Raw genomic sequence first — 14,726 nt, 5'->3', positions numbered from 1 at the left:
AATAATTGTACCTTATAATCCTTGACTGCCATTTTGCACCAATGTTAAAGTATATGGGAGACTACCCATCCAAGCGTATGCGAACAGTCAACGAGCTGACCGATCAGATTTTTGAAGGTGCCTTAAAAGCAGAACCACTGAAAGATGAGATCTTTTGTCAGATACTAAAGCAGCTCACTGAAAACCACATCAAGTAAGTTACCAGATTCAGAGACAATGAAATTCCCAGAGTTGAGATTTCAACCCAAGTATAAGAGAACCTGTCTTAAGAAAATTACAGGGATTTGCCATAGCTGAACATGGTTTAAAGCGGTGGTTCACCCTGCAGAACAACATTTCAGCATAAAATCCGGCATAGTAGCGCGAGCTACACTATGCCGGTCTTAATTTTTTTATCCCCGTACTCACGGTTATATCGTACATAGACGATTCCGTCTGCCGCAGGGAATGGGCGTTCCTAGCAAGAGGGAGGGTGATTGACGGCCGGCTCTGGCAAGTCACGCTCCCCGAAGACAGCCGGAGTAGGTCTCGGCTCTTCACGGCGCCTGCGCACAGGCTATGCGCAGGCGCCGTGAAGAGCCAAGCCTATTTCGGCTATTTCCGGAGAAGCGTGACGTGCCAGGGCCGGCCGTCAATCACCTTCCCTCTCCATAGGAACGCCCATTCCCCGGAATCTTCTATGTACGATATAACAGTGAGTTTTTTTTTATATAGGGTGAACCCCCGCTTTAAGAATGATAGTAGCATTCTGAATTCTACATGACAGTAGCTTGTAGCTTGGCTCTCATGTAGAGCCAAAAACTGTTCTGAGGACCCTAGAATAAGTATGTATAACCAGAATTCGGACTTCACTAGCTGCACACTTGTCCCAAGCTTGTGTCTCAGAAATAAACCAGAAAATCAGCATGACAGACAGGCACCCGCGATCGCTTATTACAATTTCATCTAGTGAGTCCACCCCCCCTACAGTTAGAACACACCCAGGGAACATACTTAACCCCTTCCCCGCCCCCTAGTGTTAACCCCTTCACTGCCAATGGTATTTTTATAGTAATCAATGCATTTTTATAGCACTGATCGCTATAAAAATGGTCCCAAAAATGTGTCAAAAGTGCCCAAAGTGTCCGCCATAATATCGCAGTACCGGAAAAAAAAAAAAAACGCTGATCGCCGTCATTACTAGTAAAAAAAAAATATTAATAAGGATGCCATAAAACTACCCCCCATTTTGTAAACGCTATAACTTTTGCGCAAACCAATCAATAAACGCTTATTGCGATTTTTTTTTTACGAAAAATATGTAGAAGAATACGTAAACGGCCTAAACTGAGGAAAAAATTGTTTTTTTAGATATTTTTGGGGGATATTTATTATGGTAAAAAGTTACAAATATAATTTTTTTTCAAAATTGTCGCTCTATTTTTGTTTATAGCGCAAAAACTAAACACCGCAGAGGTGATCAAATACCACCAAAAGAAAGCTCTAATTGTGGGAAAAAACGGACGCCAATTTTGTTTGGGAGCCACGTCGCACGACCACGCAATTGTCAGTTAAAGCGACGCAGTGCCAAAAAGTGCTCTGGTCTTTGACCAGCAATATGGTCCGGGGCTTAAGTGGTTAAAAAAAGCCCAAAAACGCCAATAAACTGCAGTTTAGCAGCTTCAGTGTGCATGGAGCCTTACAATTCATATAGTCAGATGACAAACAGAATAAAGTTGTAAGTTTAACTCTCTATGGTAACAATTGCTTGAATATAAGGATTTTAAAGGGAAATTAAATGTACAATGGTAAAGCTAGTAGTACAGTAGTTTGTCAAAGTGAGGGGAACTTGTGCTGTAACATTGAAGATGTTTCACCAGTAATCTAATGCCTCGTTTCCACTGAGCGGATCGGTTCGGTACGGTTCGGTTCGGTACGCTATTTTGGGTGTTTCCACTACGAAAGTGTGCCATTAAACCGAACCGTACCGGACCATTCTGGGTCCTGCTTCAGATGTGGGGCCATAGGAAATGGAACGGTTCCATTAGGGGAGGAGATGCAATACATTCCACTGATTGGTGGACGTGCTAGGCATTTTTTCTAAATCCTGAATGGTCCCCGACGGTCCGATTTGCAGTGGAAACGCTCACGAGAATAGACCGGTCCATTCTAAACCGCTCCATTCTTACTGACCCGAACCGTTCCGTGCAGTGGAAACAAGGCATAAGTGACCTCTGCTGAACAAAACTTTTATAAAAATTATGAGCTGGAAAAAATAAGCTGGAAAAAAAGAGGAGACTGCTATAAAATTCTTCATACAAATTTTTTTATTTTCACTGTGCTATTTATATTTCTGTATCAAATAATACAGTTATCAAATTTTTTTAAGCAGTGTCCCGAATCTATTTCTGTTTGTATTCCAGGTACAGCGAGGAGAAGGGATGGGAGCTGTTGTGGTTAGCCACCGGGCTCTTCCCGCCCAGCAATATTCTTCTTCCCCATGTGCAGAGATTCATCCAGTCCCGTAAGCAGCACGTCCTGGCCGCAGACTGCATGCACAGGCTTCAGAGAGCCATCCGGTATGAAAATATTCCATAAATCTAGTATCAGAGAATGACAGTGTCAGGAGTAAAAAATAATAATAATAATAATAAAGTTCGTATATCAAGGTGACTGAAATATATTAATCAAATCATCCATAAATAACAAAGTCCAAATCATCCGTAAGAAACCAAGTAAAAAAAAAAAGAAGAAGTTAATAAATATATAGTGACCCAAGCCAAACTTTATCAGATGCTTCAGGCTCGGTTCACGCTAGCTGCAGCCGCGGCTCACAGCAAAGGGTCTGGTGCGTCCCTGTTCAACGTTTCAGGTGCAAATCAGATCAGAACCAGTGTGCTCCACGGTTGCACTGGAGCTGTGTGAACTGGCTCCATTGAGAGCCGGTCACACTCTCCTGTTATGCGAATTAGATGTGGGGAAACCTGCATCCAATTCTGTGTGAACCTGGCCTCCAAGGGATATACTGCTCCATTACTTCAGTATCCAATATGGACTGTAAGGCCCCTTTCACATTGGGACGTTTTTCATGCGGTACAGCGCTAAAAATAGCACTGCTATACCGCATGAAAAAATCGTGCCCTGCAGGCTTCAATGTGAAAGCCCGAAGGCTTTCACACTGAAGCGGTGCGGTAGCAGGACCGCTCCAAAAGTCCTGCTAGCCGCATCTTTGGAGCGGTATAGGAGCGGGGTGTTTACCGCTCCTATACCGCGCCTTTCTATTGAAAACAATGGGAAACCGCGGTAATACCGCCCGCAATGCGGGCAGTTTTAACCCTTTTTCGACCGCTAGCGGGGGTTAAAATAGCGAACCATATGGCACTCAATAATTGCAGGCTGTTATTTTTTATAAACCTGTCTTGGTTCACATAGCAGACACTTCTATATCCTCAGATTTTCTTCATTATGCTCTGAGATCCCAGAAATCTGGGGAGCTTTTCTATGCAGATAGCAACTGCACATTCCATGGACATGACGTGGCCCACCTCCTCCTGCTGCCATTTTTATCTTTTGGCCAATAGGAAGGCACAGGCATGGGCAGAGATACTACCATGTAATCTGTGGTGACGGTTTGCATTACAAAGAACATGAAATTAGGGTTTTTCCAGGATGCTCTAAAGCAGGGGTGTCCAACCTTTTGACCTTTCTGGGCCACATTGGAAGAAGAGCAATTGTCTTGGGCCACACATAAAATACACTAACAATAAGGATAGCCAATGAGCAAAAAAAGTCAGGCAGATCACAAGTTAAAGGGGTTGTAAACCTACGTGATTTTTCACCTTAATGCATATAGGTGGAAAAACACCTTGCAGTGTCCGGCCCCCCAGCCCCCCTTTTTTTCTTTACTGAGCCCCGAATTTCCGTGGGCGTGATCCTGCGTCGTTCTCTCCACGGCTTCTCGGCTCTTCATTGGATAGATTGATAGCAGCAATGACATGGGGGGGCGGGGCCAAATCATATGCCGCGTACACACCATCACTTTATGTGATGAAAAAAAATGACGTTTTTAAAAACGTCACTTTAATTGACTGTGTGTGGGGGAAAACGTCGTTTTATGTCTTGTAAAAAACGACCAAAAAAAATTGAAGCATGCTTCAATTTTATGTGTCGTTTTTCAAAAGTGCACTTTTTACTTCACAGAAATTGACCGTGTGTAGCAAAAAACGTCGTTTTCTAAGACGTTTTTTCATCCACGCATGCCCAGAAGCTACTTCAATGGTAAAACGTGGTGGAACGTAACCTCACTTTGCAAGATCATTGTGAGAAAACGATGGTGTGTAGGCAACTTCGTCTTTGAAAATTGAAGTTTCAAAAACGTCATTTTTTACTTCACAGAAAGTGTCGTTTTTTTTCATCACATAAAGTGATGGTGTGTACGCGGCAATACTCTCGGTGTCTATGGATGCCGAGTGTATGACACAGTTGCACGCCCGCAAAGTAACCCTCTCGGAAGAGAGCTTCCCACAGGGGGCTATCTAATGCGGTGAGGAGCCATGAGAGCCGCTGTCGGACCCCAGAACAGGTGGATCGGGGCAACTCTGTGCAAAACTAACTGCACAGTGGAGGTAAGTGTGACATGTTTGTTATTAAAAAAAAAAAAACAGGAACCTTTAGTATCACTTTAACAATCATTGATAAAGATAATGAACTGTACCTATCCGAGTAATAAAAAATGTTTTTGTAATATTTTGTATGATAAAAGTAAAAGAGGGCAGCATAAAACAAGTGCGATATTTGACAATGTTTTTGATAAACAAACACATCAATATCTGGTTGGATAGATGGCGTAGCAATTCTCAATTAATTTTCGAAGTGCTCATCAGATATTTTAGTCCTAATTTTGCCCTTTGAGTGCTTCATCCATGAAAATAGTTGCTCACAAATATAGGCGTTTCCAAAAAACTGATGACATGAATAATGCGTGATTGTGACGAGTGGGAGATTTTTCTTTGGAAAGATAAGTGTAAAGCCACGTACACACGATCAGTCCATCCGATGAGAACGGACCGATGGACCGTTTTCATCGGTTAACCGATGAAGCTGACTGATGGTCCGTCGCGCCTACACACCATCGGTTAAAAAAACGATCGTGTCAGAACGCGGTGACGTATAACACAACGACGTGCTGAAAAAAACAAAGTTCAATGCTTCCAAGCATGCGTCGACTTGATTCTGAGCATGCGTGGTTTTTTAACCGATAGTTGTGCCTACTAACGATCGTTTTTTTCCCATCGGTTGGGAATCCATCGGTTAAATTTAAAGCAAGTTGGCTTTTTTTTAACCGATGGTTAAATAACCTATGGGGCCCACACACGATCGGTTTTGACCGATGAAAACGGTCCATCAGACCGTTGTCCTCTGGTTAACCTATCGTGTGTACGAGGCCTAATGCCTCGTACACACGATAATTTTTTCGGGAAAGAAAAAAAAAACAACGTTTTTTAAAACGTCATTTAAAATGATCGTGTGTGGGCTTCACATCGTTTTTCGGCTTCTGAAAAACGACAAGAAAAAAAAATTCAAACATGCTGCATTTTTTCACGTCGTTTTTTAAAATGTAGTTTTCCGGGTTGTTAAAAATGATCGTGTGTGGGCAAAAACGACGTTTTAAACCCGCGCCTGCACAGAAGCGAGTTATGAGACGGGAGCGCTCATTCTGGTAAAACTACCGTTCATAATGGAGTAAGCACATTCATCACGCTGTAACAGACAAAAAAGCGCGAATCGTCTTTTACTAACAAGGAATCAGCTAAAAGCAGCCCAAAGGCGAATAGAACTTCCCCTTTAGAGTGCCGTCGTATGTGTTGAACTTCATTTTTTGGACATGCTGAAAAAACAACGTTTTTTTTTCATGTCGAAAAATGATCATGTGCATTACACATCATTACAAAAAAAATCAACATTTTAAATGAAGTTTATGATTTTGTGTTGGAAAACATCCATAGCTGCCTTGAGCCACATGCGGCCAGTAGGCCCCAGATTGGGCACCCCTGTTCTTAAGACATTATTAGAATCCAGAAGTGCCTGCTCTGGTCACTGAAGTCTGGTTGAGAAAGTAAGAAAAGCTGAAATGTTTTCTAATGCCCTGGCCTGTGATATGCATAATTGTTCCAGGACAATCGCACTAAAGTCAGCATTTGTCAACAATGACAGCCTATATATTTATATTCACGTTTCCTTTAAGTTGTTCTGATGCCGGGTACACACGATCATTTTTCGGGTTGTAATAAACAACGTTTTTTTCAACTTGATCATTAAAACGGTCTTGCCTACACACGATCGTGGAAAAAAAAATGCTCTAGCAAAGCGCGGTGACGTACAACACGTACGACGGCACTATAAAGGGGAAGTTCCATGCGGATGGCGCCACCCTTTGGGCAGCTTTAGCTGATTTTGTGTTAGTAAAAGACGATTCCCGCTTTTTTGTCTGTTACAGCGTGATGAATTTGCTTACTCCATTACGAACGGTAGTTTTACCAGAACGAGCACTCACGTCTCATAACTTGCTTCTGAGCATGCGCAGATTTTTCACGTCGTTAAAGCACACACACGACCATTTTTTACAAAACAACAACGTTAAAAACGTTGTTAAAAAATAGAGCATGTTCGAAAAAAAATTGCCCGTTTTTCGGAACCCGAAAAATGCTCTGGAGCCCACACACGATCGTTTTTAATGACATTTAAAATAACGTCATTTTTTACAACCCAAAATATGATCGTGTGTACGCGGCATTAGCCTGATTAGGGTTTTTCATGTCATTTTTTGGGGACAAATTACATTACAACATTAACAAGCTGATTTTATATATCTTAGTAACCCTTTTTTCCCTGGTGTAGGAATGGCTCTAGGAAGTACCCGCCACATCTGGTGGAGGTGGAAGCAATTCAGCACAAAACCACCCAGATTTTCCACAAAGTGTATTTCCCCGATGACACAGATGAGGTGAGAGATAAAGAAGAGAAGATGCAAAACACTGAAATATTATATGGAACATGTCTCACTGATGACAAAGGGTTCAGGGGAGGACTTGACTGAGGGCAGGGATGGGGGAAATGGGGGCATTTGTCCCCTGGGCCAGTACTAATAATTTATTATTATCTGGCCCTGAGAGGAGATACTCCCCTATCCAAACACTGATCAGACTGGGACCTGCAGTGAATGTCAGCTGCTGAGTGTTATAGAGGTGTCTAGTCGTGCAATCACCGTGCCTGGCAGAGGAAAATCTTCCAGCATCAACTTCCTTTTCAGCTCTGAAGTATCATGCGACCAGATGCCAAGAGTTTCAAGGAAATCGATACTGGAGGAATAAAACATTTGTGAAATGTGTTGTGTTCAATTGTTGAAACTGAACACCAGGAAAAATAAAACCAAACCCTTGCAGTGGAACTCTCCCCGCACTGCAAGGGCTAAAGCAGGGCCGATCCTAGGGTCACAGGCGCCTGGGTGCAGAAATATTTCACATAAGCGTGGTCATTTTACTAACTCCTCCCCATTTACCGCCAACGCCCCAGCACTGTCAGTGTGAAAGGGCTCTTGGTACATCTCATTATACATCACATCTGTAGCTGGACTACTGAGGCGCAGGAAGTAACAGGGGCTGTGTATCCTATGCAATCTATCATGCCATAAAACATCTAGAGCAGGGGCAGCCCAGAGAACAGGTAAAGGGATGCTGGGGATGCCATTCTCCTGCACACAGCACACCGAACACTGTGACTCACCTCGGTTCTATCTCTGTGCAGCCCGAGATAGAGATGGGAGGGGGAGGCATTCCAACTGGAGTTGGTGGAGACAGTGCATGATCCAAGACTCCCAGTGTGAGGAATTCATTCCTGCACATCAGCACTCAGCAGCCACTGAAAACTAGAACCCTTGTGTCAGGAAGAGGAGCGGCCCCTCCCCCGTGCCCTGCCAGGCTGGATGGCTGCCCTATGCTCACACATCAGTTCTGGACGGACACACACCTATGCTCAGAACACTACTTCTGGACAGACACAAACAAGGAAAGAAGGAGGGAGGGGAGAACTCTGGCACTTTGGCGCCCCCACCTCTGCAGGCGCCTGGGTGCAAAGCACCCTGTGCAGCCTGCCTAGGATCGACCCTGGGCTAAAGGCTTGTTTTATTTAGCAGTAACATAAAAAGCATATATACTTAACCTTATTCCTTACTCTGGTAGCCTTCCTCCAAACTGCATAGCCGGTTCAACCCAACTGCTTAATTTCTTTATCGTATAACACGGGACACAGAGTCTTAATCATTACTATCTGGGTTATATTCCACCATCAGGTGCTGGACACTGGTGTAATCAATTAGAACAGGAAGTTCCCTCCCTATATAACCCCTCCCATACTGGGAGCACCTCAGTTTTTTCACCAGTGTCTAAGGTGTTGGTCACGAATTAACATGTGCTTTGAGGAGCTCCACTGGAGGGATCCATGCTGGATGTAAAAAGCCTCCATAAAATCCGGATCCGTCCAAGGTGCTTCATAGCCAAAGTGGACGGTACCCGGGCCTCGGTACGAAGAACGAGGTTTTGCCTATAATGCTTCTCTCTGAGAGCTGGACCCTGGGTTCCAGTACATTGGTCGATGTCAAAGACCAAATATTTTTTCTGTTGCCAGGGTGCTATATAGGTCCAGGGGAGAGGTGACCTGCTATGGACCCCAGTCCCTGAAGGTCTGAGACGAAGCCCACGTTGAGGGGTGAAGGCTGGGCCTCTTGCTTTGCAATACCCTGCAGCGTGGAAAGGTAAGCGGAGGTACCTACGGGACTTAGTCCGACAGTGGGTTCTCCATTGGGGATTATGGGTCTCGCCTATTTTATGCTTCTATGCATGGGCAACTTAACCACAAAGTCTTTTGAAACAGGATGGCTCTGGCACCCATATACCTCCCCTAGTGGGTCCTAGTCCTCCGCTGAAGGGGCTATTGGGTCTTGCCTATAATGCATGTGTGCCTTGGCAAAGAAACCACTATGTCTGTTGAGACAGGATGGCTGTAATACCCATAGATCTCCCATTCAGGAGGTTGGTACCCCTACATGAGTATGTCTTATCTGTTTTCCACGAAGGGCCCTAAGAGGACATGCCGGGTGTTTCGCTTGCCATGCTTTCCAGAAACGGAAGCTCAAGGTTAGCTGATCTAGGGTGCGGCTTACTGCCTCCGCTTCAGGCTCTGCCACGATGGGGGGGGTCCCTCGTAGTCTCTACGGCTCCTTGGGGGATCTCCCTCTCCCCCCGCCTCCACCATTCCCCTACGCGTGCGTGAGAGGGGCGCGCTTTGAAGGCGGGGGGACGATGTGGTTGCCGCTGGCTCACGTACGCCGGCTCATGGTGCAGACGCAGGGCGGCCCCTTCAAAAGGCCCAGACGTCAGAGAAGCCAGGGGGACACGGTAGCTTGAGCACGTAAGCACCTTGTGGAAATTGGATACAGATTCATTTAAGACACCTACTCGGCATCTAGCTGTGTTAGCAAGCATTATTTGCTAGACTAAGTTCAGCTGTTGATGCACCAGGGTTAAAGTTCCTCTGCTTTTTGCTTAGGACTCTTTTGTCTCCCCGTAAAAGAGGGTTCAGGGGTAGGAAGGGGTATCACCACCTAAATCTGGTGGCCATTTTTATCATGCTTGCATGATACTATCCTCCCCTGTAGAGACTTAAGATAGCTCACATAATTAGCTATCAGCCCTGTCAGGCGTGAGCCCCCCCCAACATTGCAGCACTCTGCATATGTTTTGTTGCATTGCATGTATAGGTCTATAAGAGGTTAACTGCTATATTCACAGCAGCCTCACAAGCAGAAAACAGGGTGTGTCCCTTTCCCTGCTCTAAATCCTCAAACAAGGGATTGAAAGACCTGAGGATGAAGGTTCACTGTCAGTGAACAGATAACAGGTGTTAATGAGGAGAAAACTATCAGAAGCCCCAAAAGCTCTGGTTGCAGCTGCAGTCTTTTCAGAGATCCAAGCTGCATATAACTTCACTTCGCCTAGACGGCCAGAGCCTCTGTCTCTTTAAAGTCCTCATCCTGGTGTTGGCTTCAGGCTAACCGAATGCACAACAGGGGGGGTGCACATTTGCTGCTGTGCACATGGCTAACGTTGCAGGTTTGCGGAGTCGCACATCTGCGGGCATAACTGCCTCTTTACAGTCCACATGTTTGCATGAAGTACATGAGTTTGGAATGTTCAAAATGCATGTGGGGTAAAAACCGGTAACAAAGCATGTTTTATTGTTGATCACATAAAGAGACATGTTATTTTGTTCGTATGATTTTATATGTTCACATAAGGGTGTTTAATCACAGCAAAGTGCCTAAAATCGCATAAAAATGCTTAAGTGCATAAAGATGCAGGATCTCACATGGTTACTTGATAACCCAGGTCCTTGATTACCCAAGGTTATTTAGGTCACACAGAGAGGCTTGTTTCCACAGGAATGTCTAAAATCGCATAAAGATGCTTAAGTGCATAAAGATGCGGGATCACACATGGTTACCTGATAAACCAGGTCCTTGATTACCCAAGGTTATTTAGGTCACACAGAGACTTGTTTCCATAGGCATGTCTAAAATCGCATGGAAATGCTTAAGGGCTTAAGGATGCGACATCACACATGGTTATCTGATAACCCGAGTCCTTGATTATCCAAGGATATTTGGTCGTACGGAGAGGCTTGTTTTATACAGGAGTGCCTGAAATCGCATAAAGATGCGGGATCACACATGGTTACCTGATAACCCGAATCCTTGATTACCCAAGGGTATTTGGTCACACAGAGAGGCGTGTTTCCACAGGAATGCCTAAAATCGCATAAAGATGCTGGAGTGCATAGAAATGCGGAATCACACAGGTTTACCTGACAAACCACAATCCTTGATTACCCAAGGATATTTGGTCACACAGAGAGGCCTTTTTCCACAAAAAGGTCTGAAATCGCATAAAGATGCTGGAGTGCATAAAGATGTGGGTTCACACATGGTTATCTGATCACCCGAGTCCTGGATTACTCAGGCATATTTCGTCACACAGAGAGGATGTGTCCGCAAAAATGCCAAAAATCGCATTAAAAGGCTTAATTGCAAAAAAAAATAAAAAAAAATGCTGGATCGCACAGTGGTGCTCGATCATACAAGAATCCTTGGTCCCACAAGGGTACTTGTCCGCACAGGAGTGCTTAAGATGCATAGATGTTGGATCGCATGAAAATTTGCTGAATCGCATAAGAATGCATGTTTGCCTAGAGTTTGACTTGGGAGGCATTATAATTAGGTTTCCTTAATTATACAGGATTCCTTGGCCTTACATAGGCGCATACTTGCTTGCAGGATGCATGTTCATAGCTCACATGCTATATGTATGCGTGTATACAGCACGCCCCCTTTTTTGTGTGTTTGCGGAAAACATATTCTTATGAACTCACGCTTCTATGAACACACGCTTCCATAGAGGCATATGGCTTTAAAGGTTGCCACATGCACATAGGGGGAGCTATTTGCATGTGTGTTTATTTACAAGGCTGCTAGGGCCCGCCTCTAGCAGGGCTAAAGGCCCAGAGTTTAGCAGTAATTTCATTCCGAGGCAAACCTGTGCTGACAGATCAGTCAGTAGCATGGCTGGGTCTAGGGGAGTCCAGCATGATTAATTATCTGGAACTCCTGGGTTGGGATCCCAGTCTAGAGGGAATATGCTGTCTTTATTCAAACACAGTTCCCTATGCTCAGTTTTATTCAAGGCTGATATAAACTTTGCTCTGTCGGCCTGGAACGAGTGGATCCTAACTTGGCATTATCCTAGGAGTCTTGTCCCAGGGATATGCTGGAATTTCAGTTTAGGGTTCTTAACTGAATGATTGGCAGAAGGGAATATCCTTCATACCCGTTACCTGGGAGCAGATTGCGAGGACTGGCCTCTAGGCATAGAATCCAGGCCTGGAAGAGACCACGGCACAGGGAAGGTGGTCAAGCTCCTAGGGAGCCTTATCTGCTAGCTTTCTAGCGCTACGAATGGAGCATCCGGCTTAAGGACCTGAACGTTTAGGTTACAGGGTTGCTCTGTCTGAATACAATCTGACTATGCCTCTCTAGTGGTTTACTTTGGTTACCAGAGAAGAGCTTGTGCCTTGCCTATTGTCAATTGTCATTTCATGGAATGCTAGATTGGCAGGCGATTCGCTGGAGCCATCAACAATCGGGTCCGGGAGATTGGCCTCTACACCCCGACTTTTTTCTGACCAAATGTCACAGAAACATTACCCTGCACATAAAGGGTTTTGACGTCCAGGTTCAACAAGAGATTGAACAACTTTGTGTCAAGGCCAAAGGATCCACCCGCATGCGGGACAGATTTTTCAGTGACCCTGGGGGCCCAGTTGTCGCTGGTTTATGTGTTATCTCCCCCCAGGGCCGCAACCTTCGTGGCTTCCATGCTACATCAGAAGAGAACGGAAGCTGGCTTAATTGCTCCAGCATAGCCCATACAACCTTACTGCGCAGGGACAGCAGAACTGATCGTAGAGGACCCAGGGTCCCTTACAGCTTGTCCAGGCCTGCTTTGCAGGGTTACATCCTGTCTTGCATACATGGGTATTAATGGTCTGGCTGTTATAGCCTGCATTGTTGAGGATCGGGGCGTACAGAATCAGCGGCAGTTACCTTGATTCATACAGGACGGCTGGCCTCCAGGACCAGATATCCTAGGATATGGAAGGCCCATATTCCTGGTGTGAAACCAAGGGGTGGAATCCTTGGTAGTAGGTCCTAGGTAAAATTCTTACCTTTCTACATTGGAAAAGAGATGGAGCTGGCCTTAAGTTCCATCAAGGGTCCGATCTCGGCACACTCTTGATCTGGGCCGTTATACAAGGGGTGACAGGTATAAGTCCGCCAGTTAAGGCGCCCTTGTGCTCGGAGGATTGGATCCAGTATGCTGGCTTACAGAGTCAGCACCTTGGGCTGATGCACCATAAATATTTCCCTTTATCCTTCTATAGAGGGAATTGGTGTTCTTGGTTGCGGCTGCCTCCGCAAGAGAGTATTGGCAACTTTCTTTGTATAGAGCCATACTTAATTATTTGTACAAGAAGGGTGATGTTAAATACTCACCCAACCTTATTGGCTAGAAGGATCCAGTGTTCACTTGAATTAAGATATTCTTGCCTTCCTTTTCCTTTTTTTCAGGACCTTGATCCGCGGAAGGAGAGGTTATTGCTTTCTCTTAATAAAGATAAGAGCAGTTAAAGATCTATTTGAAGGCTTCAGATATAGAAACCTAACGTTTTGTTGCCAGAAAGCCCCTAGATGGGGCGGGCAGTGTTCAGATCGGCTATTAAAATGGCTATGCGCTCTCTCGTTATAGTAAGAGAGGTCAAGACCTATCTGAAGCGGCTGCTCGGATACGGAAGACTGATGTTGGTGCGCTACCAGGAGGCCCCAGCAAGGGGCAGGCAGCGTCTAAATCAACTATTGTCAAATGTTGATTCATCAGGTTATTATTCAGGCTTGTGGTTTATAGAGAGGGTTTCCCTGTTTCTTTTTGGGGTGCACCCTACCAGGATAGTAAGCACTTCATGCGGGGTGCATTACCAAGCCTTTATGACTCAGATTTGCCAGACCTGCAACTTGGTCGTTTGTGCTTACGTTCACTAAATCCTATCAAGTGAACATAAGACGGCAGGAGGATGCAGCCTTTTTTTGTTGGCACAATATGCGGCAGGCAGCATTAGAATTCCTCGTGTCTGATGGCAGTCTGCATTGTTGGTGTCTCCCTCCCCTCAGTAAGCATTGCTTTAGGACATCCCAGATAGTAATGATTAAGACTCTGTGTCCCATGATGTACGATAAAGAAAATAGGATTTTTATAACAGCTTACCTGTAAAATCCTTTTCTTGGAGTACATCACGGGACACAGAGTCCCCACCCCTCTTGTTTGGGGATATTGGGACACTTATTGCTTGGGACAAAAACTGAGGTGCTCCCAGTATGGGAGGGGTTATATAGGGAGGGAACTTCCTGTTCTAATTGATTACACCAGTGTCCAGCACCTGATGGTGGAATATAACCCAGATAGTAATGATTAAGACTCTGTGTCCCGTGATGTACTCCAAGAAAAGGATTTTACAGGTAAGCTGTTATAAAAATCCTATTTTTGCAACTCTGCTTGTCATAGGTACTCTAACATCATCACATACAATGCGGACAAGCAATCTTGCATTGTAAGTTAGGTTACCAAGGGCCCACCCAGAGCATTGGAAAGAGGAAAATGGCACTGGAATAATTTTTTCCTCTTCTCCCTAAACCAGACAACAATTTAACCCTTGCAGTGCAGGAGGAGCCCCACTGCAAGGATCAGTTTTAATTTTTCCTAGAGATCATCTATCAAGAAGGCTGATTGATAGGGAGTATTTGTGATTAAGTCATGACATTTTATTTAGGTGAGTCCATATCACTCACAGAATCCATATCACACAGAGCAGAATTCATCTTGTTTAGCTTATCAAGTACTTCACTCTTTACACGATTAATTATGTAAAGCCCCTCTGCCTATAAAGCCCCTACACCTATAAATGGCCATAACTGGTTGGAGGTAAGGATGGGAGAAGAATAGCTTATCCAGGGTTCCCAACTTTAAGAAACTTCTGGTGTGAATCCTTAAGAATACCGGACATCTGCTCATTGACCATCATTGCGG

The 14,726-nt window shown here is 44.7% G+C and overlaps 1 protein-coding gene across 1 annotated transcript in view; it reads left to right on the top strand.

Annotated features, from left to right (window-relative positions):
- Window positions 1-14,726, top strand: part of MYO7A (myosin VIIA) — a 304,325-nt gene that overhangs the window by 261,864 nt on the left and 27,735 nt on the right. The window contains exons 38-40 of the mRNA XM_040339989.1: window positions 40-193; window positions 2,403-2,558; window positions 6,877-6,982. Of these exons, the coding sequence (XP_040195923.1) occupies window positions 40-193; window positions 2,403-2,558; window positions 6,877-6,982 (416 nt within the window). The remainder of the gene's footprint in view (window positions 1-39; window positions 194-2,402; window positions 2,559-6,876; window positions 6,983-14,726) is intronic.

The sequence above is a fragment of the Rana temporaria genome, chromosome 2 (assembly GCF_905171775.1).
Source record: "Rana temporaria chromosome 2, aRanTem1.1, whole genome shotgun sequence".
Taxonomy (NCBI): domain Eukaryota; kingdom Metazoa; phylum Chordata; class Amphibia; order Anura; family Ranidae; genus Rana; species Rana temporaria.
Note: the sequence above shows the minus strand (reverse complement) of the source record. Positions and strands in the feature narration are given on the sequence as shown.